Below are 27141 nucleotides of genomic sequence, written 5' to 3'. Positions count from 1 at the left end.
TATTTTAAACAGTAAAATCACCAACAGAAAGCACAAAAGTACAAAAAAAAAAAAAAATGGAGCACCAAAAAGACCATGAAAGAATACTTGTTTAGAGTATGAAAGATGAAACAAGCAGAGTGTTGCTTTGTTCTACCTACGCTTGGAAGGTACTCATTGGGCTAGTCAGATTATTTTGTTGTTGTGCACCTACACATGAATGGTCACAAGTATTTCTGGAGGTACAAATAAATTTTACCAAGTAGACGAATTTTCAGTAGGAGAATCTGCAAATAATGAGGATAGACTTCATCACATCTTGTGCTCAGTATGCTTTGAGAAGAAGTTGGTTTTGTTTTATTTAAGCAATAATATAATTACCATTAACATTCATTTTTAGTAATGACTCTACTTTTTCTTGCCTATTTCATGCTCTCTTTTCTATGTAATGATTTCTTAATCCAGTAACCCGTGTCTTTTGATAACTTACTATGTGCCAGGCACTGCTTTAGGCCCTGGAGATGCAATAGACAACCAAACAAAAAATAACAGCTGTCATGCAGTTGATATTCTATTGGAATAGAAAGGTAACAAAGTAAGATAAATAAGTTAAATTTATGTTATATTTGAAAGTGATAAGTACTAAAATTAAAAAACAAGCAGGAAAGGGGGATATGAAATGTTGACAGATTATGTTCTTGTTCTCTCTTACCAAAACTTAGTAATAAGCTTATCAAATAACAATCATTTTATTATCTCTCAGTGTTCTCTGGGATTCATAAGTCTCAGCTGGATGATTCTCATTTGGGATCTTTCAGGCATTGTAATCAGATGACAGCTGGTGCTGAAGTCACCTGAGTAATTATTTACTCACAAGTCTGGTATCTGGACTGGAATGTTCGATGAATGGGCTCTCGGTGGGCATTTCTCTGCATTGCTAGCTTGGGCCTCCATAGTATGATAGTCTCAGGGTGTGTGTTCTTCTTACATGGTGATTGGCTTCCCCAGAGTGAACATTTTCCTAAGAGACTGAAAGAAACTGCCAGTTCTCTTAAAGGCTAAGTCCAGTACTGGAATGATATCACTTCCACCATATTCTGTTGGTCAGAGCATTTACAATCCAGGCCACACTTAGAAAGGTTTGGAAGAATAGACTCTACTTTTTGATGGCTTGTGCATACATGGAGGGAAGGAGTTGTTGATGGTTATCTGGTAGTCATGCTTCCTACTCTACATGTTGAGAATTGATAGGATAGCCATGGAAGGCCTTACTGAAAAGGTGAATCCAAAGTAAGACTGGTCAGCATGGTTGTATCTTTCTCCAGTTATAAATTAAATTGTCTGAGTGTAGGCAAAGACTAGGTGAGGAATTGGATTTAAACAATTATGGTTGTGTAAGATGAGTATGTCAGAGCAAGAGAGGAATTGAAGTGGTGTGCAAGGCAGAGATTATAACGATTGAGGATTGAGCATAGAACTGAAGCTAGCTCAGCAGGATAGAGAAGACATTAAGCTTGTAAGAGACTGAAGAAATGGCAGATCCGAAAAAACTATTAGTACTAGTAAGAGATTAACAAAGTTGCAGGATACAGAGTCAATAAAAATCAACGGTATGTTTATATATTGCCAATTAATAAAAATGAAGTTCAGTTCACTTAAAATAGCATCAAAAAGAATAAAATACTTAGGTATAAGTTTAAAAAAAGAAACATAAGACTTATATACTGACCACTATAAACCATTGTTGAAAGAAATTAGAGATCTACTATGTGGAAAGACACCTATGGTCATGGATCAGAAGACTTAATATTGGTAAGATGGCAGTACTCCCCAGATTGACCTACAAGTTCTGCACAATCTCTGTTAAAATCCCAGCTGGCTTCTTTGCAGGAATTGGCACACTGATCCTGAAATTCATAAGGAAATCCAGGAGACCCAGAATATGCAAAATAAGCTTGAAAAAGAATGAAGTTTAAAGATTCACACTTTCTGATTTCAAAATTTATTAAAAAGCAACAGTAATCGAGACTGTGGAATTGGCATGAAGATAGACATTAGATCAGTAAGTCCAGGAAATCCTCCAATTTATAATCAGTTGCTCTTTGACAAGAGTGGCAAGACAATACAATGACGAAAGTATAGTCTTTTTGACAAATAATGCTGAGACAATTGGATACCACATGCAAAGAATGAAGTTGAACCACTGTCTCCCACCATACACAAAAATTAAGTCAAGATGAATCATAGACCTAAATGTAAGAGTTAAAACTATGAAACTCAGAAGAAAACATAGGAGTAGATCTTCATGACTTTGGGTTAGGCAATCGTTTCTTAGATATGCACCAAAAGCTAAAGTGACAAAAGAAAAATTCAAAATTTGGACTACATCAGTTAAAAATCTTAGACTACTTCAAAGGATACTATCAGGAAAGTGAAAATACAACCCAGAAAATGGGAGGAAGTATTTGCAAATTATATATCTGATAAGGGACTTGCATCTACAATACATAAAGAACTCTTATAGCTCACTAATAAACACAACTCAGTTAAAAATGAGCGGAGAAGGGGTGCCTGGGTGGCTCAGTTGGTTAAGCGTCCAACTCTTGGTTTCGGTTCAGGTCCTGATCTCAGGGTTGTGGGATTGAGCCCACGTTGGGCTGCGCACTGAGTGCAGGGTCTGCTTGAGATTCTCTTTCCCTCTCCTTCTCCCTCCTGCTCTGCCCCCCTCCCTGCTTGTGCACTCTCTCTTTCTCTCTCTCTCTCTCTAATAAATAAATCTTAAAAATGAGCAAAGGATTTGAATAGAATTTCTCCAAAGAAGGTATTAAATGGCCAGTAAGCATATGTGAGAATGGTCAACGCCATTAGTCATCAGGGAAAAACATGTCATAATTACAAGATACCACTTCACACTCACTAGGATAGATATAGTAAAAAAGACAGATAATAACAAATGTTGACAAGGATTTGAACCTTCATATATTGCTGGTGGGAACGTAAAGCGGTACAGCTGCTTTGGAAAGCAGTTTGGCCCTTCCTCAAAAATGTTAAAAATCTAGGCATCATATGACTCAGTAATTCCAATTCTAGGTATTTCCAAGAGAAATTAAAACATATCCACATAAAAACTGCACAAATATTCATAGCAGTATTATTTTAAGTTTTTATTTAAATTCCAGTTAGTTAACATACAGTATAATATTAATTTTAGGTGTACAATATAGTGATTGAACACCTCCCCATACAGCACCCAGTGCTCATCACAAGTGCGCTCCTTAATCCCCATCACCTATTTTAACTCCTCCCCCCACCCACCACCCCTCTGGTAACCATCAGTTTGTTCTCTATACTTAAGAGTCTGTTTCTTGGTTTGCCTCTCTTTCCCCCCCCTTTGCTCATTTGTTTTGTTTCTTAAATTCCACATATGAGTGAAATCATGGTATTTGTGTGACTGACTTATTTCACTTAGCATAATGCTCTTCTAGCTCCATCCATGTCATTGCAAATGGCAAGATTTCATTCTTTTTGTAGCTAAGTAATATTCCACCATATATGTCTTCTTATTCATTCATCAGTTAGTAGACACTTGGGCTGTTTCTGTAAGTAGCAGCGTTATTTTTAACACCAATATGTAGAAACAACCCAAATGCCCATCAGCTGATGAATAGATAAATAAAATGTGTTATGTCCAACAATGGAATTTCTTTTTAATATAGTTGACACACAGTGTTCCATTAGTTTCAGGTATACAGCGTAGTAATTCAACTTCTCTATACCTATGGTATCCTTACCACAAGTGTAGTTACCATCTGTCATCATACAATGCTATTGTAGTTCATTGACTATAATCCCTATACTGTGCCTTTTATTCCCATGACTTACTCATTCCATAACTGGAAACTCGTATTTCCCCCTCTCCTTCACCCGTTTTGCCTATCCTCCCCATCCTCCTCCCCACTGGCAACTATCAATTCAAACAATAGAATGGTTTTTTGGCTATAAAAAATGAAGTACAAATATAAACTACAGCAGGGATGATCCTTAAGCACATTATGCTAAGTAAAAGAAGACAGTTACAAAGACCACATGTTAAATGATTCTATTCAGAAGAAATGTCCAGAATGGGAAAAATCTGAAGAGACATAAAGTAGATTAGTAGTTGCTTGGGGCTGGGGGGTGGGGTTAAGAGGTATGGAGTGGAATTTCTTTTGGGAGAGATTGAAATGTTCTAAAATTAGGTCACGGTGGTGGTTGTACAACCCTGTGAATTTATTAAAAAAAAACATTGAGTTATATACTTTAAGTGGGTAAATTGTATGGTATGTGAATTATATTTCAGTAACGTTGTTAGAAAAAGACAGTGCTAGGTTTATGTGTTGGAGATTCCCAGTGGAATGAAGGATTGTTGGAGTTGGGATTCATCTTTGTACATATTGAAATTACTGCTGATTATGATTGAAATACTATTGGAAAGAGTGACAGCAAGCCTGGAACAAACATCTTCAAAAAATAAGGGAAAATAACCTGAGGGAGAGTAGATTATTGCAACCAGAAAGGGATTTGGTAGTATAGTTTGATGACAGAAGATGTAAAGCTGAGTGATTTTATGATGGAGAAGCAGTATGTTTTGGAAGTGGAAATGAGGAACATCGAGAACACCTACTTCCATGGGGCGCCTGGGTGACTCAGTCGTTAAGCGTCTGCCTTCGGCTCAGGCGCGATCCCGGTGTTCTAGGATCGAGCCCCACATCAGGCTCCTCTGCTGGGAGCCTGCTTCTTCCTCTCCCAGTCCTCCTGCTTGTGTTCCCTCTCTCGCTGCTTGTCTATCTCTGTCAAATAAATAAATAAATAAATAAATAAAATCTTAAAAAAAAAAAAAAAAGAACACCTACTTCCATGCTGGAAGTCTGAGATACAGGAGGTGTGGAAAAGAAATCACTTGAGAGGACCCACAGAGGAAGTAGGGTCATCAGGGGATAGTGTATGTTATTAATAGACTATTATATTAGTCATAAAACAATTTTGAAATATATAGGTAACTTTCTTAATGCCTCCGGTTTCCTACATGGGCTTTTTGTTCTGTTACTTTTTTTTTCTTTCTTTCTTTCTTTCTTTCTTTCTTTCTTTTTTTTTTTTTTTACAATTATACACATCTTGAAGCTTGAGTCTGTTTTATGACTTACTTGATCAAATTAGTGTTTTTGTTCTCCTGTTCAATCTATTTCACCTTGTTAATGTCCAAGGCTGCATAATTGGTCTGTTCTGATTTATTCATTTGTTTTCTGATAGAATAGGGGATGTGGGTACTTGCCAAGTTGTATTTCTAATTTACGGGAAGTTTGTCACCTCAATAGGCTAATGTCTCTCCAGAAGTCAGAGGGAGTTAAGTTGTAATGATTGCTAGTATTCACAGGAATATAGAAAGAATGTGCTCTTTTTCTGTAGGTATTTATCCTTCTTAAGTCTTCCAAGAAGCACAGACAGCCTCTTTTATGACTGTTCCAATCAATACCTTGTGAAAAATACTTTAGTTCACTTGGGAAGGTTTCTCAATACAGAAATGCTATTGATTTTGATACTATGAAATAGCCTGGTCATCTTTGAAAAATCAGTCCCTAAGAATAGCACAAAATTTCTTTTTAGCAAGATAATTGGTATGTTGTTAATTATTCATAAAGATCTTAAAAATTTTGCAGAATCTGATACTTAGATCAATGAATCTAGAGATGTAAAATAATATGCTTAAACAAAAATCATTCAATAAATAACTCCATTTCTGAACCACTCAATTTTGGCTGCCCCAAAATAAGATTTGCAAAAAATTGTAGATTCCACATGTGCCACTGTTGTAAAGTTACTTAATCCCTTGCTAATACTGTCCGAGAAGTTGATTTGGTCGTCAAACTATGTGATTTGAACAATGAAAGTCTCGGATTTTAAAAAGTTAGGCATAAAAATACAAAGGCGATAAATTTATTACCATCTATTATGGTTCAAGCAGAAATAATATTAAAAATGATCAGAGTGGAATTAAACATGACATTGACCATTCAGAAAAGATGCTGCTCATTGGATCATATTAGTACTTACTAACAGCCCTGGATCTAGACATTACTTGTGGTGTTTTGTTACCAAATTTAATTTTAATCATAAGTCTCCAGAGTAGATTTTATTTTCTCCATTTTTCAAATGTAAACCCTAAGATGTAAAGAGGTTAGTAACTTAGGCAAGGTCACCTAGTAAATTGTTGGAGCTAGGATTTGAACATAGTTTTTTCTGCCTCTAAAGTCTGCCATTTTTACTGTTATACCGCCTTGCTAAACTTAAAACCCACTCTCCGCTCTCTGTCAGGGACTGAGTTCACAGTAGTTTATCACTTGTTTGGAAGAATAGATCATTTCGCCAGTTTTAGAATTCTCTGCAAAATAAGCATTGTTTCTGTCACTACTCTAAACATTTTTCTGTCTTGTTCTATATTAGGACGTCTTGCATGGCTGGTATACTTAGTTGGGACAGTTGTTGGAGGAAGGTTAACATACACCAGTACAGATGAACACGATGCTATGGATGGGGAATTATCCTGCCGGTAAGTAATGGCCATAAAATTTACAGAAATTTACTAGGTAGTCAAGAAATTTAGTTATTGAATTGATATTATGAGTTAAAACATTTCGTACCTGGTCTTTTGAGGAAGGTATTATTTTCTTTTTATTGGTGAGAAAACCAAGGTATAGAGGTTAACTGATTTGTGGAAGTCAAATCTCTAGTAAGTGTTATAGTCAAATATATTTTAAACTTGTATTCAAATGGTGTGATGAAGATTTAGTTTGCTTTTTATTTCTTAGGACCTGATAAAGCAGGCAAAATTGCTGTGTCTTGGGTGGTGGCAAAATTGGGGTGACATACATGTGGTCAAAAAGCAATGGATAGGGGCGCCTGGGTGGCACAGCGGTTAAGCGTCTGCCTTCGGCTCAGGGCGTGATCCCGGCGTTACGGGATCGAGCCCCACATCAGGCTCCTCCGCTAGGAGCCTGCTTCTTCCTCTCCCACTTCCCCTGCTTGTGTTCCCTCTCTCGCTGGCTGTCTCTATCTCTGTCAAATAAAAAAAAAAAAAAAAAAAAAAAGCAATGGATAGTCAGTTACCCAATACAAGCTTTGTTTATGATTGTTGACTAGATTTTTCACCTTATGACCATAGTCTTAATAAGAAGCAATGAATTACTTCCTTAACACTGAGGAAAACACGTGAGTTGGTTTTCATATATTTTAATTTATTTTTTAAATAATATTTTTCTTTTTAACAAAGTAATATATTTTTTTATTGAATACTTAACTATTTCAAATAAAAAGTCATATATTAATTTGGAGGTAACTATTTCTGTCATTTTGCTGAATACCTTTGAGTCTTTTTAATTAGTGCTTGAGGATATATGTACATTATATGTGTCTTTTTCAACATTTTTTGAGCAAAAATTATACTATAATACTGTTTTGTAAACTAAAATGGAGATAATAATACCTAATTCATTTTGGGCTATTATAAGATTAAATGAGTTAATATTTTTAAGATGTTTAGAACAATGCCTGGCAAATAGTAAGCACTGTATTACCAAACAGCCCCTTCCCCTCCCCCACCCCCACAAACACTTCTTTTAAAAAAAGCAAGCATAATATTGTAAACATTTTACCTAGACATTAAATATTCTAAGCTGTACCATAATTTAAACGTACCGCAGTTTTTGGAATTTTAGGTTGTTTCTCAATTTTTCTATATTGTAAACTGCTTTGAGGTGAATGTTCTTTTAGTTATATCTTTATGTAGGTCAAAATAATTTCATGAGAGTTCATTCCTAAAGGCTGAATAGCTGGTTGAATGGTCTGCAGCATTTTAAAGAGTTTCAGTACTTATTACCAAATGACCTTCTGGAAGAGTTGTACTAGTTTATTCTCTGAACTCAAAGGCTCTGAGACTACCATTTTTTCTGTAGTTGAACACTAGGTAATAGGATTCTTATCTTTGCCAGTTTATACATAACAAATGTTTTGTTTTAATTTCTGTTGCTTTGGTTAAAGTGTTGTCAAACATTCTTCTCCATTCCTATTTTTCCCAATTGTATTTTCTCTTTGTGGTTTTTAAATATATATAGATTGTATCATTTAGCTTCTTTTGTGATTATCTTTACTAATTTATTTATAAGAACTCAGTGTATATCAAAGATCTTAATATTTAGTATTCATTTTGAAAATGTTTTCTACATGTTTTTTGTTTTAGAAATTCCTCTTTTAATGGATTTAAATATTTTTATATTGAGATCTATGAATTTTTCCCTTCATATTTTCCCCTTTGTGCAGACTTAGAAAGGTTGTTCCACACCCAGATAATAAAAACATTCACCTAGATTTTCTCCTAGTTCTTTTATGGTTTCAGCTTTTTATATTTAATTTTTAATGCATTTGACATTTGTTTTATATACTTTTTCCAAAGTTTCCATAGTGTTAACCAGTTGGTGCAAACCCCACCCTTTACTGATTTTGAAATGCTGCTTATATCTTTACACAAAATTCTTAGGTCTTTTTCCAAGCCTTTCATTCTTTTCCACTGATCTTAGACGTCTGTTTTCCTCCATGTAGAATAGAAATATAAGGGAATAATTCATTCTTTCTTACTAAGGCTATGGTCATGAAGTGAAAAATCTAGTCAGTGATCATAAACAAAGCTTGTATTGGGTAACTGACGATCCATTGCTTCTTGACCACATGTATGTCACCCCAATTTTGCCACCACCCAAGACACACCACTATCTTCCTACCAAAGTCCTTAAAATTATTGGACCTAGTTGTGGCATTTTCCTTCCCTACTATTCTTAAATACATCCCTGAGTATTTAATAAATGTGTTGCCATTCTGAGTAGAAATTTTCTCTTCATTCCATACTCTTTTTAACCTTTAAACTAGCCCTTGTTTTAGTGAAACGAGTCTGAATGGAGCACAAATATTTTTAGCTTTCCTAAGATTTATTTCTAATATCAAGTAACTTTAAAATTTGAATGGGGGCATTCTTAGAATGCTTTGGTTAATTTTAAACAGTGAATAATTTGCCTCTGTGCCATCTTTTAATATAACATTACATAATTTAGTAAAGTGAAAAGTAAGTATAATTTTTGCTATAGTTAGTTTGATTTTTTAAGATTTTCATCATCAAGAAGAGAAATACCCACTGGCATTATTTTCCTGAGAAATACATAACAGGAAATAAACAAAAGCAGGTGTATATTTGCTAAGGAAATAAACAAAAGCAGGGGTATACTTACCAAGTACAAAATTTTAATTTTTTCTTTAAGCAACAGACATATTTAACATTAAATAAGATTTGATTTGTGTTTTAGCCATTCCTTAGAAAACAAGCGTTAGGTAAAGTTTATGGTGTAAGGCTTTATTGAGGGGTGGGGAGAATGGTGCATTTTCAAGGAAGAAAAAAATGAAGGGGGGCTCCTGGGTGGCTCAGTCATTAAGTGTCTGCCTTCGGCTCAGGGCATGATCCCAGCGTTCTGGGGTTGAGCCCCACATTGGACTCCCTGCTCTCCGGGGAGCCTGTTTCATTCCTCTCCCACTCCCCCTGCTTGTATTCTCTCTCTCGCTGGCTGTCTCTCTCTGTCAAATAAATAAATAAAATCTTAAAAAAAAAAAAAAGAAAGAAAGAAAAAGAAAAAATGAAGGAAAAGGAGGAGTGAGAGAATAAGAGAAAACAAATGCAGTCGGTGCTCCTAATTCACAGATCCCATTTTTGCGGATTTGTATACTTGCTAAAATTTATTTGTAACCCCAAAATCAATGCTCATGGTGCTACTGCAGTCATTTTTGGATATTTGCTTAGTGGTGAAAAATTGAGTTGCCTGATACCCACTTTCCCAGCTGGGGTTGAATAGATGCTCTGCCTTCTTGTTCATAGGCTCATGCTGTAAATAAGTGTCCTTTTCATTGTCTATTTTGTGCCATATATCTCACATTTTTGTGCTTTTTGTTGGTGGTTTTGCTGTCTGGTGTTCCTAAGCACAACAAAAAAGCTGTAAAGAACCTTACAGAGAAAATATGTATGTTAGGTAAGCCTCATTCAGGCACAAGTTGTTCTGCTATTGGCCATGAGTTCAATGTTAATAAATCAACAGTATATTAAATAAGATGTCTTTAAAGAGAAACACACATAAAACAAAGTTATGTGTTGATTCATTGATGAAATTATTGTGATCAGAGTTCTTCAGGAACCCAACCCTGTATCTCCTTTGGGGATGCAGTAGTTCAGTATTCACTAATTCACTTTTCACAATGCCTTTATAGAACATAACTACCATGAATAAAGAGATCAAATGTATAAGGTGGTTCATTACACACCTGGTTGCTCACTGTTACAGGAGTTTTCCCCAGAGGCCGCATGGAACCACTGTGTTTGAAAACAGTCCATGATGATGGTGGGAGGATGGGGGACTACGGGCAAGTCATTTTTCTGTTTCCTTATTTCTGTGTCCTGTTTCTTATTAGTTTACTTATTTCTGTGTCCCATTTCTTATTAAAGTCTACTCCTGGGGTGTTTAACTTTTTCATACTTCATAGCTGTGTTCCCTGGCCTCTTTGAGGTGCCATTGGGGAAGCCAGAGCTTTTGTTGGTCCTGCTGAGTTGGGAGGTAGGGGCTGGAGCTGCCAGAGGCCTCTCTTCTGCCCTAGGTGAGGATTTACAACTGCAGGAACTGTGTGAATTTTTACTGGAGCTACAAGGCAAGTAGTTGAGGCCAGGGGTGGGGTGAGAGGTAGTGGTGAGGTTGGTGGGGATGTAAACAGGACTAAGCAGATTCAAAGTGAGGCATAGAAAAAACATGAATATGTGTTTTGAAATATTGAGATTTTAAATTGAATAAGAATGATGTTTTATGTAGAATTTTAAAATATCAATTTCATATGAAGACGTTCCAAGTAACCGGAACCATAACACTGTTGCCTTCTATGTGTTGTTATATGATACCTTTCTAACTCCTGGGAGAACTACCAGATTGGAAGATCGTGAAGCTTCTGCCAAAAACCTATATGCTATTTGATCGGGAAAAGGTTAATATTCATAAAAGCTCCCAATATTGTGATCATTTTAATTAAAACATGCTACTTTAATATATTTAAATATGCTTTAACTTAGCAAATAAATTTATTTGTGCTTAGGCCATGCAATTCTAATTAAATAAAGGTAATTTTGTAGTCATTTCAGTTTCATTCATCATTATCAGAATGTAAACCTCTCGAGAGTTTACCCAGAGATTTTGTTTTATTCATCCTGTAACCTCTCAGTTTGCTCGTGCTAGTAGATTGGCTGCTTCTTTCAGGCTTATTTCTCTCGGTTACGCCACCCTCCGTCTCTCCTTCTTTCTCTGACCTGTTCATCTCCCCATCATCCCTCATCATTCACTGAAACCTTTGACAGCTAGCTCAGAGTTTTGTTCTCTCCCCCAAACTCTGCTATCCTATGGATGACTTCACCTTCTTTCCCATGAGATCATGTTACTCTGCTCATCTCTGTTCATTAAGCTTCCAGGGGTTTCCTGTCACACACGGGACAAATTCCAGGGTCCTTGTCATGGCTCAGAGCTTCCTCTGCTACCTTTCTGACTTCGTTTCTTACCCTTTCTCAGTCAGCTCAACCAAACTGGCCTCCTTGCTGTTCTTTGAGTGTTACCAGTATGTTCTCACTCTAGGGCCTTTGCACTTCTCTTCTGCTTGGAATGCTTCCTTCTAGATGTTTATACAGTACTCCTTCACTGCAGTCAGGTCTGTACACGGCTGTCTCTTCCTGCTCTGACTTCCCAATCCAAAATAACATTCTTATCCTAGTTTATTTTTTCATAGTACTTATTACCTCTTGATGTTTATTTGTTCATTCCACTACAGTAAGGGAAGGAATAAGCTTTATCTGCTTTGTTCACTGCTGTATTTTTATCTCATCTGCCTGGCAAAACCTTAACCTTGAAGGAATTCAGAGTTTTTTTCTAATTTGTTGAGTGATAATAAAAGAAATTTTACACCTCCATATATAGGTACCATTTGTCAATTAAGATATCATTTTTTACCTCAGCTGAGCCCTCAGCATTGCTCAGCGATTCTCTGTTGTTCTAGTAATTCTTGTCTTCTGACTTCCAAATACATGTTGAACTGTTTCACTTGCATGTTCTGCGCCACATGTGTCTTCAGTTCAGTGACTGAAATTAAACTCTCTTCCCTCCCCTCCCAGCCCTCTCTTCACATGTCTCAGTACCGTCCACTCAGTTGTCTAAGCCTGCATCCCAGGAGTTATCCTTAACTTTTCCTTTTTCCTCTCACCAACATCCACGTAGTCTTCATCTTCAAATCCTATCAGTTCTGCCTTCTGGTTAGGCCAGTTAGTCCAGTTGTTTCTATCTCCCCTGCCATTTTAGCTCCTATCATCTTTCATCTGGGTTCATGCTACAGTTTTAAATGGATACCTTGCTTCCTCTCTGGCTTTCTGAAGTACAGATCTGATTATGTCAGTGCTTTGCTCAAACTCTGCAGTGCTTTCCATTGCTATTGGGATTAAAACCAACGTGGCTCATCAGTTCTTCATGATCTGGCTCCTGCCTGTCTCATTAGCCTCATCTCCTGCCACTGATTGCTTTTAGCCTTATTTAACTTTTTTCAGCTCTTAAATGTGCCATTCTTTTTCCCCCCTCTCTAGTTAGCTAAACAGGCTTTCTCCTTTCTCTTGACACGCTCTTTCTTTGTTCCATCCTAGAATATTATGAATCTTCACTGATTTCTTTGTATTGTTTATTATAGCACTTGTGGTTCTTTATTTTAATTGCTTGTATTATGTCTTTCCTTGTATAGGCTATAGATATCTGGAAGACTGGGAATGTCTATGTCTTATTCACTGTTATATTCTGAACTTCTAACGCACACCTGCCGTATAGTAGGCCCTCAGATATTTGTTGACTGACTTATTTATTTGGATAGATAGGGAAATACAAACAACTGACTATCCAAAATTCATTTCTTTGAATTTGAAGTGGTGTGCTTATACTTGGACCAAAATTATTTAATGTTATATTTGTCTTTTTATTCCCTCCATGCTCTTTACCAAAAATAATTTAACATAAAGAAAAAAATAAATGTAGGACAATAAATTAAAACTGAAAGTGAGTATTATATATACAATACAAGCTTTGGTCTTAAGGACTTTTCACAGTGGCCACACTGGCAGAGACTCTAGCTATACAGTGTCTCTTCCTCCCTTCTTCTGAAGTAGGAGAATATCTGATTCTTTTGCGAGTCATGGGGCCACCTGAATAAACACGAGATTTGCTAGACTCTCTTGCAGCTAGGCATGGCAATGTGATTATGTTCTAGGCAGATCTATGTAAGCAGATGTGCTATGTGCAAGACATGTGGATGTAAAGGCTGGAGCTTAGGTAGCCATCATCGACCAGAAAGTGATTGTGAGAATGGAGACAAGTGTAACAACAAGATGAAAGGCACCTGAGTCTCTGATACACTGTGGAGCACTAGCTAGTCCTGGAGCACTGTGTTGGGTTTTTGCATGAGAGAGAAATAAATATCCATATCGTTTAAACCGTGGTTATTTGGATGTGAGGCTGTTGCAGCTGAACTTCTTGTACAACTACCAAAACTTCTTTGACAAATGGATCCTGTACCCTGCTGGGAACTCTTTCCTGCTTTCCTGCTGGGATGCCATTTCCTCTTAGGCAAATGTAAATCACCAGCTTAACTTGAGTTGTAAAGGCATCCCAACAAACTGTCTTCTGGTTTCACATCTTCCTAGGATTTTGGAATGTATACTATAAAAAGGACATAAAAGTAAAGGAATAAGTACATAGAATCAACAAAGAGCTAGAGTAGGAAAAGGGAGGTCCCACTAAGTAAAGAATTCAAAAAAAAGATATGTCTGTTTAAGTCACGTGAAAAATCACCTGGATCTAGACATAGTTTGATGCATATATCTATTTATTTAACTAAAAATTACTCCAACAATCTGCTAACTCAGAAATAACCCAGACTAAAAGTCAGCTTTGTTACTCCTCTCAAAATTACAGAATAAACACATCTTCTTAGGGGAAAAAAACCCCAGCAACCTGGCTACAGTAATCTAATTCTTAAATTTCTTCAGTAAGTTTCCCTTCATAAATTTTAATGGTATTAAAGATATTTGGTAAATGAAGGTTACTTTTAAATAATATAAATATAGGAAATAATAACTATAAAATGGTTTTCAACATATTATTTCATAACACTTTGGCAACAAGTACCAACTTTTTTTTTCTTTATTTTTTTCATTTTTTCTGAAAGATTGTTATTTATTTATTTGAGAGAAAGAGTGCAAGGAGGAGCAGAGGGGGAGGGAGAGGGACAAGCAGATTTCCCTCTGAGTGCAGAGCCTGACTCAGGGCTCAATCCCAGAACCCCAAGATCATGACCTGAGCCAAAACCAAGAGTCAGACACTTAACTACTCAGCCCCCCTGGGCGCCCCACAAGTCCCAGCTTTTTAAAAGAAGTTCATCTGCTATAACTTAGACACTCTGTAGAATTCTTTGGAAGTAGGGAAGAGGGCAGTAGTTATATTTCCCTGAAATAGAAATTTACATTCCAAATGAGATGCTTAAATTTTGAGATAGTCTTTAATATTTTACATATGTTAAAAATAATGTTTTGGAAAAGTATTAAATAATATGAAAAAAAATTGATCAAGATATATTTATTGAGACTGATCACTGGAATAGAGTACAAGGTCCGACAAAGTAATCTGAATGCGTAAATGAACCTAGTGTATATGATAAGGGATATAGTTGAAATGGTGAGCAAAAGATAGACTATACAAGAAAGAAATGGTGTTGAAGCACCTGGCTAAAATGGGAAAAATGGGGAAAAAATGTTGATCCATATCTCACAAAATGTGTTCAAGATAAGTTCAAATGTATCAGAGAGGTAAATGTGGAAAAGAAAGAAAGAAAGAAAGAAAGAAAGAAAGAAAGAAAGAAAGAAAAGAAACCTTAGATTTAGGTAAGACTTCATTTCGTTATTACACAAAATCCATTTTAAAAATTAATGAAAGGGGTGCCTGGGTGGCTCAGTCAGTTAAGCGTCGGACTCTTGGGTGGTGGGATCAAACCCAGAGTCTGATTCTGCATTTAGCAGGGAGTCTGCTTGAAGATTCTCTCCCTCTGCACCACCCCCAACTCATGTGCTCCCGCATTCTCTAAGAAATAAATCAATCTTAAAAAAATTAATGAAAATTTTGTATAACAAAAACTTCTCAATGGCATTAAAAAAACACCATAATCAAAGTCAAGAGACGTGAAAAGTGAGGAAAGATATTTACAGCTAAGTCAAAGGCAAAAGACTCAGTTTTCTAATATATAAAGAATTTGTAGAAATCAACAATAAAAAGACGGCCCAGTAGAAAGAATTGGCAAAGGATATGGACAAATATATATGGGTTAAAAACTTGGAAAAATTTTAACCTCATGGACATGAGAGAAATACAAAATAAAACTGTACTGAGATGTTATTTTTCAGATTTCAATGAGTTTTAGAGTTTCATATCATCTGAATTATGAGTGTATGTTGACACTCCTACACTGATGATAGGAATATAAATTGTTTCAATTTCTATGGAGTGCAGTTTATTAATAACTATCAACGTTATAGAAATTTATGTTTTTTAAACTAGTGGTTTTACTTTTAGAAGTGTATGTTATAATATACATGCATGAAATGATGTGTACAAGTTGGTTAATTGCAGCATTTTTTCAGTTGTACAAGTTGGTTAATTGCAGCATTTTTGCAATAGTGAAAAAATATAAACAGTGCCCATGTGTAGGAGAATGTTTGAAATTATTATGGTATATTCATATAATAAAATGTTAAATAGCTGCAAGAGAAAATGAGGAAGCTCTTGATGGATGACATGAAAAGATCTGTAAAATAGTTAAATGGAAAAAGCTAGGTTTGGAACAGTATGTATAGTATGTTCCATATGTTTAATGGAGTTGGGAGGAGAATATATAGTCGATTTGCCTCTATATACATTTAAAAAAAATCTCTGGAAGGACATATAAACTATTAACAGTATGTGTATATGTTACTGTGTGCATGCATGGAAGGAAGCGTGCAGATCAGGGCTAGACGTAGCTGCCTTTGTGCAGTTAGAAAAAGGAGAAAAAGCTGCTGGTCCTCAACAACCTCTACCTCTTGGCTCTTAAAAAGATGATTATAATAAGGTGATTTTGTTAACATCAGGCACTTGGCAGCCATCTGCTGGAAATTTTTAATGAAAATAGATAGGTAATACAAGGATTTCTCTTTGAAAACTCTGGACTAAGCTTTTCATTATATTGAATTAAATTTTTTCTCTAGGAAATTTGACTTAACCTTCAGTTCATCTATGATTATCTGGTAATAATAGTTGTGTACTTACATTAAAAAGACTTGATTTTATTAAAATCATCTTGTAAATTATTCCAGGTAAAATTTTTATTATTCATTGAAAAAAATGATAACTTGACTGGTGTACCTCTTTTTTTAATATTTTGAATGATGTGACCCCCAAATATATAATTATATAAACACATAAGTTTTAATGAAAAGGTAAAATACAAAACTACACATTCACTGTCATTTTTCTTTTACTAAAATTTTATATAGATATAAATATTAGTTTATATATGTATATATTATATATAATTATAGGTATTTACTTGTACATATGCATAATATATGTGTATATGATGTATGCATTTAAAAATAAATTTTTAGTGAAATAGTAAGTGTGTCCTTGTAGGTTTCTACATATGTATATGTATGTGTATGTCTTAGGAAAAAGACTAGAAGGCATTAGACCAAGTTGTAGTATCTCTTAGTAGTAGGATTTCGGATGGTTTTAAAAATATTTTCTTTATAAGCTTTTATATTTTTCAACTTTTTTACAGTGATTATATGGTACATGACATTGATGATAAATGTTTTAATGTTGTTTCTCCAAGAATTTTTACTGAAGCTTTTTTTTCTCCTTCCTGAAAAGAGTTTTTCAGCTTATATCTTTAATGGATACCGGATTGCCTCAGTGTTCTAATGAGAAAATAGAGCTTGCAATTCTGTGGTTCTTGGATCAGTTTCGTAAAACGTATGTTGGCGATCAACTTCAAAGAACCTCAAAGGTAGGTTTTTACTAGAGATTTTTTTTTTAAATGTTACTGAAAATGAAGAAAGATGTTCACATATAACAGCTTTAAGCTGAATGATGTATTTAGGAGATTTCTACCTAAGAAATTTAATTGATCAATTGAAATCGATTGATTAATTGGTATTGAAGGCAATGCGAGATAATTTGCTTGTTTTACACCTAGATTTCCCATTTTCTTTGAAGATTGATTGGCAGAGTTAGTGAATATTTTTTATGTGGCTAGTCATTAAATAATTAAGAGTATTTTGAACACTTCAATAGATTTTGCCTTATTATATTTATTTCAAGGTTTAAAACAAAAGATTTACTCTTTTAGTAGTTCTGGGATTTGGGGGGCACCTATTTATGTGGTTTCCAGTATATTCTTTGCCCATTGCTCAGCATTTCTACATGATAACTAATGAGGACCAGGAGAGCTAGACATGTCTTTGAGAGGCCACAGTTAAATCACCTTAATGTAGAGGAGACTCATCGTATGATGATTGAGACTTTAGCATTAGCAAATTTGGATGAATTGATCTTAGGGCATAATGAAGGATTATTGAGGGCGTTTATGTGAACCCTAACTGGATATTTAGTGTACTTGTGACACTGAGTAAGATCTATGAGGTTTTCTTCTTCTTCTGAAATATAACTCTTTCCAAGCCTTCTCTGTAAGAAGTCCTAAGGATGGTCTTATCTCCTTTGGATTCATAGCTTCTATTAGTAACATTGAAGGATTTCTTACTTGAAATATTTAGAATAAGCTTTTTATACTGAACTGAGCTTTTTTCCCATGGGAAATTTAGCATAACCTTCAATACATTTATGGTTTTCTGTTTGTAATAGTCATATAATAGTGGGAAAAATTTTTCTTTGATTTTGTTAATATCATCCTTGAGTTTATTTCACGTTTATTTTCTTTGCTTTTTAAGAAAGTGACATACCTTGATGCTCCTTTGTCAAATATATTGTGATATTTTACTGCCATTTCAATAAAATTTTCTTAGAATTTATCTGCCATTGAACAAGACCATTAGGGAGAAAAAAAGAGTAACTAGAAATAAATGTTTTAGTTTGATAGTAGGACAAATTAGAATCAGACAAAAATTACATGGTATGAAATTTATACAGGGTGCCTCTTTTGAAATCCCAGATGTGTTACTCGAAGGTTGAGAATAAATCAAATTATGATAAATTGTCTTATTTTAAATGTACCCAGAGAGTTTGCTATTTTGCTTTCACAAAAGTGAGTACTCTTCAAACATTACTAATCCAATATTTGTTTGGTCTGGGTCTTAAATCAGAATAGTACAACATGGAGTAGAAAAGCCTTTATATTAATTGTATTTGAAATACTTGGAAAGAAATATGTAGAATGACACTGGTTGTTTACAGCAATGGGATTTAGGAATTTTTTGTCCAAAATTTTTGCTTGTTGTATTAAAAAAAAAAAGAAAAAAATATATGAGAGATTTAGATATCAAGAAACAGTTCACAGAAAAAGACAAGACTTATTTATATAACTTTTAATACAAGGTAATTGTGAAAAAAAGTGAATAATGGATGGTCATTTTTCTTTTTTGAAAGAGCTCACATATTAGGAAAAAATGAACATATCATCAGACTGATGTTGATTCTTTCATTATAATTTGACATTTTTGGTGTATGCATCTTATGCTGTTTTTTCAAAGAGTGTTAAGTCCTACAGTGATTTTACTTCTAAGGCATTCCCGCTGCACAGTCCTAAAGGGAAGCCAGAGTTTTCTGCTTTCCCTTTGTCTGGCTTGTCTGCCAATCTGCCTTTATAGGAGCCTCGAGGAGGTTTTTGGGGGGGTCCTTGATATGTGCCCTGGCATTCCTCTAGGAACTATTTATACTCCGTCTAGTCCTTCCAGTAATCCTGCAAAGTTGATATTATTTTGTTTTGCTTTTTCAAAGTTGATATTATGGTTTCCATTTTACAAATGAAACAGACCGTCTAAGACATTTATAAGTTCTCTACACACTAGTTTTCTGGCAACCAACCAAGGAAGACCCGATGGAAAATATTTTTTTTGGTGAGTATATTGTCACATTCCAAATTGTGGCAAAAAAAGGGGAGAGTGTTAGATACTAGTAGGCAAAAAATATTTAGTGTGCACTTATTTTTTATCAGGAACTGTACTAAACACTCTTAAGCATTATCTCTTGTAATTGAATCATAGAGAGCATGACTTACAAAGTTCTTCCCAGTGTTTTTTCTATGTATGTCATCAGTTTTATGCTTTCAGTCCTCCATACTTGTGCTGCGTACTTTATGTGTACTAAACTTTTTTCAGCTCCTTTAACAGTTTGTGTTCTCTGTCGATTCTGGGCCTTTGGACAAAATGTTTTCTCTGCCTAGAACATTATTTCTTTTAAATCAAACTACCACCTTCCTGCCTTACTCTGCCGACTCCTACTTTATCTTTCACATCAGATACCCCATCCTTTAGGATGGGCTTCTTAAATTCTGGGAGGGTTCCTTTTTCTCTGTGTTCTCTAGCACCCTATTTTAGCATTATTACACTGTATTGTAATTGTTAGCAAAATATATATTGACTATAATTTGGGTTAGGGCTGTCTCCGCCTTTTTTATTATCACCTGCTGGCGTATTGCTCATATGCTTTCTACTAGATAATGATTGAATGTATGTATTTAGTAGAATTCCATAGGATTTGGGTCTAGATCTCATGTGTAATACATTCACGTGATACAGGGTATGTTCTTGAATTGGAAAATGATGCTGACTTTAGTGAAATTATTTGACAAGTTTAAATAAAGTATACTGCTAAGCATCTTGAAATTTGTACATATGCATAATAAGTGCTTCAGGAACCCAGGTGGAATCATTGAGGAAGTGATGTATAGAAGTATGTGCTATAAATGAGAAAGAAGAGTCATAAATGGTAGCTGTAAGCATTTATTGAAGAAATAGTCTGTATCAAAGATTTCACATAGCACTTGACAGGCATCTAACTTCCTCTCACAGAGACCTGTGGGAATAGTTGTTTTTATTAACACCCCTTTTAACAGGTTAGGAAACTGAGGTTTGGAATGGTTAATTAATGTGTTTAAGTGGTTGAATCTAGATTTGAACACAGGACACCTGTTAACAGAGCCTGTGATGCTAATCACTTTGCTGTATTGCCTCCTGTTGGATCTTTCACTGCAATATTGACTAGGCCCTTCAGTCTCAGTAGGTCTTCATTTCCTGAAACCCGTTCCACATATTTTCCAATTTTGAGGAAGAATGCCTGTGAACTCAAAATTTCCACTTTGTTCTTCTTATATCTGATCTGTCACCTAATCTTGCTGATTTTATTTTCTTAGTATCTCTCAGTTTCACTCTTTTCTCAGGCCCTCAGTTTTTATCCTCATTGGTACTGCTTGTCATTTCTCACTGGACTTCAAAAGTCTTCTGACCTCTTTGTTTCCTTTTTTGCCTTTTCCCCACCCAGTCCATTTTCCATACCGCCACCAAAGGAATCTTTCCTTCAGTAGAAAACCAGAGAGAGTAATGTAATGAACACTTATACACCCAACCACCCAGCTTTGTCACATCTGAATGCTTTGCTATATTTGCTTCAGATCTGTATATTTTTAAATGAAACATTAATGGCCTGTTGTTGCTCTGATTCTGTTCTTACCCCTTGCCCCCAAAGTAACCATTATCCTAAATTTAGTGTTATTTTCATGCATGATTTTGTTCTATTCCTATAACATAGCACTGTTAACTTTATAGAAAATTAGTGTGCAGAAACTTGCTGTTTTTGATCAGCATTGTTTATGGGATTTATCCATGGTGATATATACAGTCCTAATTTATTTTAATTATTGAATGGTATTACATTATATTACTGTGCTGTTACATACTCATTTTTCTGTTAATATATGTTAGACTTTCCAGTTTTAAAGATGATAGAAAATACTGCAGTAAACATTCTAAGACCTTTTTTCTCATGCACATGTATGAGTGTCTTGAAGGTAAATACTGGGGGTGGAATTGCTGGTTTGTAGACTACATATCTTCAGCATTACAAGATATTACCAAGTTGCCCTCCTCAGTGTTTGAATAGTTTATTCTCCCTCTCCCAGCACAGTATGTGTTGCTGTATGTTGTCTTAATACTTGCTTTTGTCAGGCTTTAAAATTTGCAGAATTTCTCTGCTTGAAATTCTTATTGGTTTCTCATTATGTATAAAATATAAAATATTATGTATAAATTATTATGGTCAGGTTTTTCCTACTTTTGCAACTTTTTCTTTTGACCGTGCATTCTACTCTATGACATGTTTTGTGTGTGCTATGCTTCTTTCCCTCTTGCCTATTCCTACTTATTATCCAGTGAATATTAAAAAGTAACTATGCATATTAAGACCAGGGATACAATGGCAAATAGGATGGTCCATCTCTCCACTAAATTCTTAATTAAAGAGGAAAATGGGCAAATAAAAAATAAAATTTACCCCCAATTATACATTGAAATGGTATGTAAATAAGGAAAAGGCAGACTGTTACATAAAGGATGCTGGACTTTTGGCTATACCTATGTAAAAATTTGGATTATTACTTCACAGCATATAAAAAATCAAATCTAAGTTAGTGAACTCTTAGTGTGAAAAGCAAGAGATTATGATTTAGGGATAAGAAGGATTTTTTTAAGACATAAGAAGCCCAATCTGTAAATGCAAAGGTTAATTAATTCTACCCATATTAAAAATAAAATGTTCTGCAGCTCAAAACACACAGTAAACAAAATAGAAAGACAAGCTAGAGATAGGATAAGACTTAAATGTAACTTAAAGAGAATCAATATCCAATTATATATCAAATTCTATGAATCAATAAGATAAAAACAGCCCAGTAGAAAAGTGGACCAAAGATATGAACAAACTGTTTACAAAAGAGGAAATCATAGTTTCTAATCAGTATGAAAAACAGTTCATCCTTTCATGGACTTAGAGAAATCCAAATTAAAACTGTAGTGAGATACTGTATCATTACCTATTACTTGGAGACAATTAAAAAGTCTGATGAAAGCATGTATTTGTGAGGAAGTAAAATAGGAAACACTCCTAAACACTCCTGGTGGAATCCAAACCAGTAAAATGTTTTTGGAAAATAGTTTAGCAATATTTTGAAAAGTTGAAAATACATATATTCTTGGACCAGGTGAAAACTCTAAAACATTGTTGAAAGAAATGAAATGAGGCCTAAATAAATAAATATATATTTGTTAAGTAAAGTAAGGTACAATAACAATGTGTCATCAAATAGAGAGTTTCAATAGAGATAGAAATTATTAAAAATAGAAAAAATAGAAATTCTGTAGTTGAACAGTACAGTAATTAAAAATGAAAAGTTCACTAGAAGGCCTCAACAGTATATTTAAACTGACAGAAAAAAGAATTAACGAACTTGAGGATAGCGTCTTGAGTGTCTGCCTTCAGCGCAGGTAGTGATCTCTGAGTCCTGAGATCAAGCCCTGAGATGGGCTTCATGCTCAGCCGGGAATCTGCTTGAGATTCTCTCTTTCCTTTCCCTCTGCCCCTACCCCACTCCCTTGCATGCATTCTTTCTCTCAAATACATAAATCTTTAAAAAATAGATAAATAAAGCAATGATGGCTTAAAACTTACCACATTTGATGAAAAACATTGCATATCAAAGAAGTACAACAAAGGTCCATATTAAAAACACATCATAGTAAAAATACTGAAAGACAAGAGAAAATGTTGATAGCAGCAAGAGAAAAAATATTCATCACAGTTACCAGAAGGGAGGTGGGGGGGAATGGGTTAAATAGGTGGTGGGGATTAAAGAGTACACTTTCGATGAGCACTGGGTGATGTATGGAAGTGTTGAATAAAAACTTAAAAAAAAATAAAGAAAAAGAAAACTCATTACATGCAAGGGGACACCAGTAAGATTAATAGCTGATTAGTCTTTAGAAACCGTTGAAGTCAGAAGATAGTTGGATGACATGGTNNGAACCGGTAACCAAGAATTCCATACCCAGAAAAACTGTCTTGGAAAATTAAAGACATTACCAGGCAAACAAAAACAGAGAATTCATTGCTTTCAAAGCTGCCTTCTAAGAAATACTAACAGAAGTACTTTAGGTTGAAAGCAAGTGACCTCAGATAAATCCACATGAAAAAACAACTCATTATGGATAAAATAAGCTCCTTATTATGGTCAGTGAAGGTAATTAAGCAATTCTAAAATATAGTACTTTTTCTCTTAACTGATGCAAAAAGCAGTTGAATAAGGCAATTACATATTTTATATTGGTGGCATATAACATGTAATATGTGATATATTTGCCAATAACAGCATAAAGAAAATAAGTGAGAACAAAATTGGGGGCTAAAGAAATGACACAAGATGGCAACTCAAACCCACAAGAACCAATAAAAAAGAACCAGAAATGGAATAAGAAAGTTGATATAACAAACACTTTAGACATATGTTTTTGCTGTCTTTCTCTCAACTTCATTAAAAGATGTAAAATTAAATGAAGAAATAAATATCATGGTTTATTGTTGTATTTTTAATATATAAAGATGTAATATATTTATCATATAAAAACAATAATATTACAAAAAGGGAGAAAAAGGAATAGAGCTATGTAGAAATAACATTTCTTTATCTTTTGGAATTAAGTTAGTATAAATCTGAGGTAGATTCTGATAAGATGTATACGGTAAGTCCAAGGGAAACTACCCAGAAAGTAACTAAAAAATATATTGTAAAAAATATTATTAAAATTAAAGTTATTAAAATGTTACACTAGAAAATATTCATTTAATGTAAAAGCACTGGAAGGCTAGAGGAAGTAAATGACAAAAATGAGGGACATAGACCTAACAATATCCATAATAACATTAAACTTAGACAGGATTATACAACCCTACCAATAGCAGAGATTATTAGATTGGATTTTTTAAAAAATCACATTGCACCTGCTATCTATCTATAGAACACACCTTTTAAATTCAAGGGTACAAATAGGTTGAAAGTAACAGGATGGCAAAATTGTATCACATAGACAGCAGCCATTAAAAAGCTGGAGTGGCTATGCTAATACCAAACAAAGTAGATTTTAAAACAAAAAATGCCACTAACGATAAACAGGAACATTTTATAATGATAGAAGGGTCAACCCATGAGGAAGATATGGCAATTATAAACATATATGTACTTAACAATAGAAGCCCCAAAAATATGAAACAAAAGCTGACAGAAATAACAATAATAGTTGAAGACTTTAATGATCTAGTTTTAATAATGGATAGAATAACTAGGCAGAAGGTCTATAAGGAAGTTGTAGATTTGAACAACTCTATAAACCAACTAGACCGTTAACAACTATAGAACACTACAGCCAACAACAGCAGAATATGCATTCTTTTTTTTGGAAAAGATTTTATTTATTTGACAGAGAGTGCACAAGCAAGGGGAGCAGCAGGCAGAGGGAGAGGGAGAAGCAGGCTTCCAGCTGAGCTGAGAGCCTGACATGCGGCTCAATCCCAGACCCTGGGATCATGACCTAAGCTGAAGGCAGACACTTAACCAACTGAGCCACCCAGGAACCCCCGGAATATGCTTTCTTATCCAGTACTCACAGAACATTGCCCAGAATAGACCATATGCTCAGTCATAAAGCAGGACTCGATTAAGTTTAAAAGAATTGAAATAGTACAAAGTATGTTCTCTAATCACTATGGAATGTGTAGAAATCAATAATAGAAAGAAATGTGAGGAGCTCGTAAGTATTTGGAAATTAAACAACATACTTCTAAATAACCAATGAGTCAAAGAAGAAATGACAAGGGAAATTAGGAAATACTTTCAGATGAAAGAAATTGACACAACATACAAAACTTACAAAATTTAGCTAAAGCAGTGTTTAGGGGTAAATTTATAGCTATAAACATCTACTTTAAAAATAAAGAAATATCTTAGGTAAATAGCCCAACCTTCCACCTTAACACAGTGGAAAACTAAGAAGAAATTAAGGAAATAGAAATTTGAAAAGAACAAAAGTCAATGAAATCCAAATTTAGTTCTTTATAAAAAAAAATTGACATACCTTTAGCTACATTGACAAAAAACAGAGTACTAAAATCAGGAATGAAATAGAGGGCATTACTATTGACCTTACAGAAATGAAAATGATTATAATGGAATATTATGAGCATTTGAATGCCAGTAAGTTAGGTAACTTAGATGGAATGTACAAGTTTACATAAAAGTATAAACTACTAAAACTTAAGGGAATATAGAAATCTGAATAAAAATGACAACTAAAGAGATTAAATTAGTCGTCAGACTACCCACAAAGAAGAGCCTAGTCCCAGATAGATTCCCTAGTGATTTCTACCAGACATTCAAAGAATAAATATCAATTCTTTATAAAGCTTCCAAAAAGTGGAAGAGGAGGAGACACTTCCCAACTCATTCTATGAGGCCAGTTTACCCTGATACCAAGACCATATAAGTACAAAAAACATACCAATACCACTTATTAATATAGACGAAAAAAAAAAAAACTAAAAAAAAAATACAGTCTAACTGAGTCTAGTGACTTATAAATACTTTCCTCTGATCAAGAGCAAGACAAGGATGTCCCTTTACTTATTATTAAACATTGTACTAGAGGTTCTGATCAGGGATATTAGTAAAAGTTAAAGGCACCCAGATTGTAAGAGAGGAAGTAAAACAACCCCTGTTCACAGATGGCATGATCTTGAATATAGACAATCTTAAGAATCACCTAAAATACTATTAGAACTAATTTTAAAAATTGGTAAGTTTGCAGAATAGATGATCCCTATTAAAAAAATCATTTGAGTTTCTATACGCTTGCAATAAACAACCTGTGAATGAAATGAACAAAACATTTCATTTACAGTAGCACCAAAAAGAATTAAATACTTCAGAATAAATTTAACAAAAGAAGTACAAAACTTATAAGCTAGAAACTACAAATCATTGTTGGAATAAATAAAAGAAAATCTTATAAATGGAAAGATATACCCTGGTCATGAATCAGAAGACTTACTATTGGGGCACCTGGGTGGCTCAGTTGGTTGAGCATCTGACTCTTGATTTTGACCCAGGTCTTGGTCTCAGGGTCATGAGATTGAGCCCTGTGTCCAGCTCCATGCTCAGCAGGGAATCTGCTTCTCTCTCTCCCTCTGCCCCTCCCCTTGCTCGCGCTTTCTCTCTAAAATAAATAAATGAATCTTTAAAAAAAAAAAAAAGACTTACTATTAAGACGGCAATACTCCACAGATTGATCTACAGCTTCAACACAGTCTTTATAAAATTCTTAGCTGTCTTAGCTTGCAGGAGTTGGCAAACTTATCCTAAAATTCATATGGGAATTCAAAGGACCAAGAATAGCCAAAACAATCTTGAAAAAGAGGAACACTCCCTTCCCAATTTCACAACTTACTACAAAGCAACAGTAATCAAGACAGTGTGGAACTGTGTAAGGATAGACATATAGGTCAGCGAAATAGAATTGAGAGAGTCCAGGTATAAAACCTCACATTTGCAGTTCATTTTTGGCAAGGATGCCAAGACAAGCCAGTGGTGAAAAAGTAATCTTTTCAACAAATGGTGCTGGGACAACTCGATATCCACATGCAAAAGAATGAGGTTGGAACCCTAACTCCTACCATACACAAAAATTAATTCAAAACTAATCAGACTTAAATGTAAGAGTTAAAGTACGAAACTCTTAGAAAGAAACATAGAAGTAAATCTTCATGACTTTGGATTGAGTAATGGTTCCTTCGATACAACACTGAAAGCACAAGCAGCCAAAGACAAAAAAAGATAAGTTGGACTTCATCAAAATTAAAAACTTTTGTGCTTCAAATGACACCATCAAGA

General features: G+C 34.6%; 1 protein-coding gene across 1 annotated transcript in view; it reads left to right on the top strand.

Annotated features, from left to right (window-relative positions):
- Window positions 1–27141, top strand: part of RANBP17 (RAN binding protein 17) — a 320296-nt gene that overhangs the window by 54235 nt on the left and 238920 nt on the right. The window contains exons 13-14 of the mRNA XM_040630304.1: window positions 6460–6565; window positions 17070–17205. Coding sequence (XP_040486238.1) covers window positions 6460–6565; window positions 17070–17205 — 242 coding nt within the window. The remainder of the gene's footprint in view (window positions 1–6459; window positions 6566–17069; window positions 17206–27141) is intronic.

This window comes from Ursus maritimus, unplaced genomic scaffold (genome assembly GCF_017311325.1).
Source record: "Ursus maritimus isolate PB19 unplaced genomic scaffold, ASM1731132v1 scaffold_15, whole genome shotgun sequence".
Lineage (NCBI taxonomy): Eukaryota > Metazoa > Chordata > Mammalia > Carnivora > Ursidae > Ursus > Ursus maritimus.
Note: the sequence above shows the minus strand (reverse complement) of the source record. Positions and strands in the feature narration are given on the sequence as shown.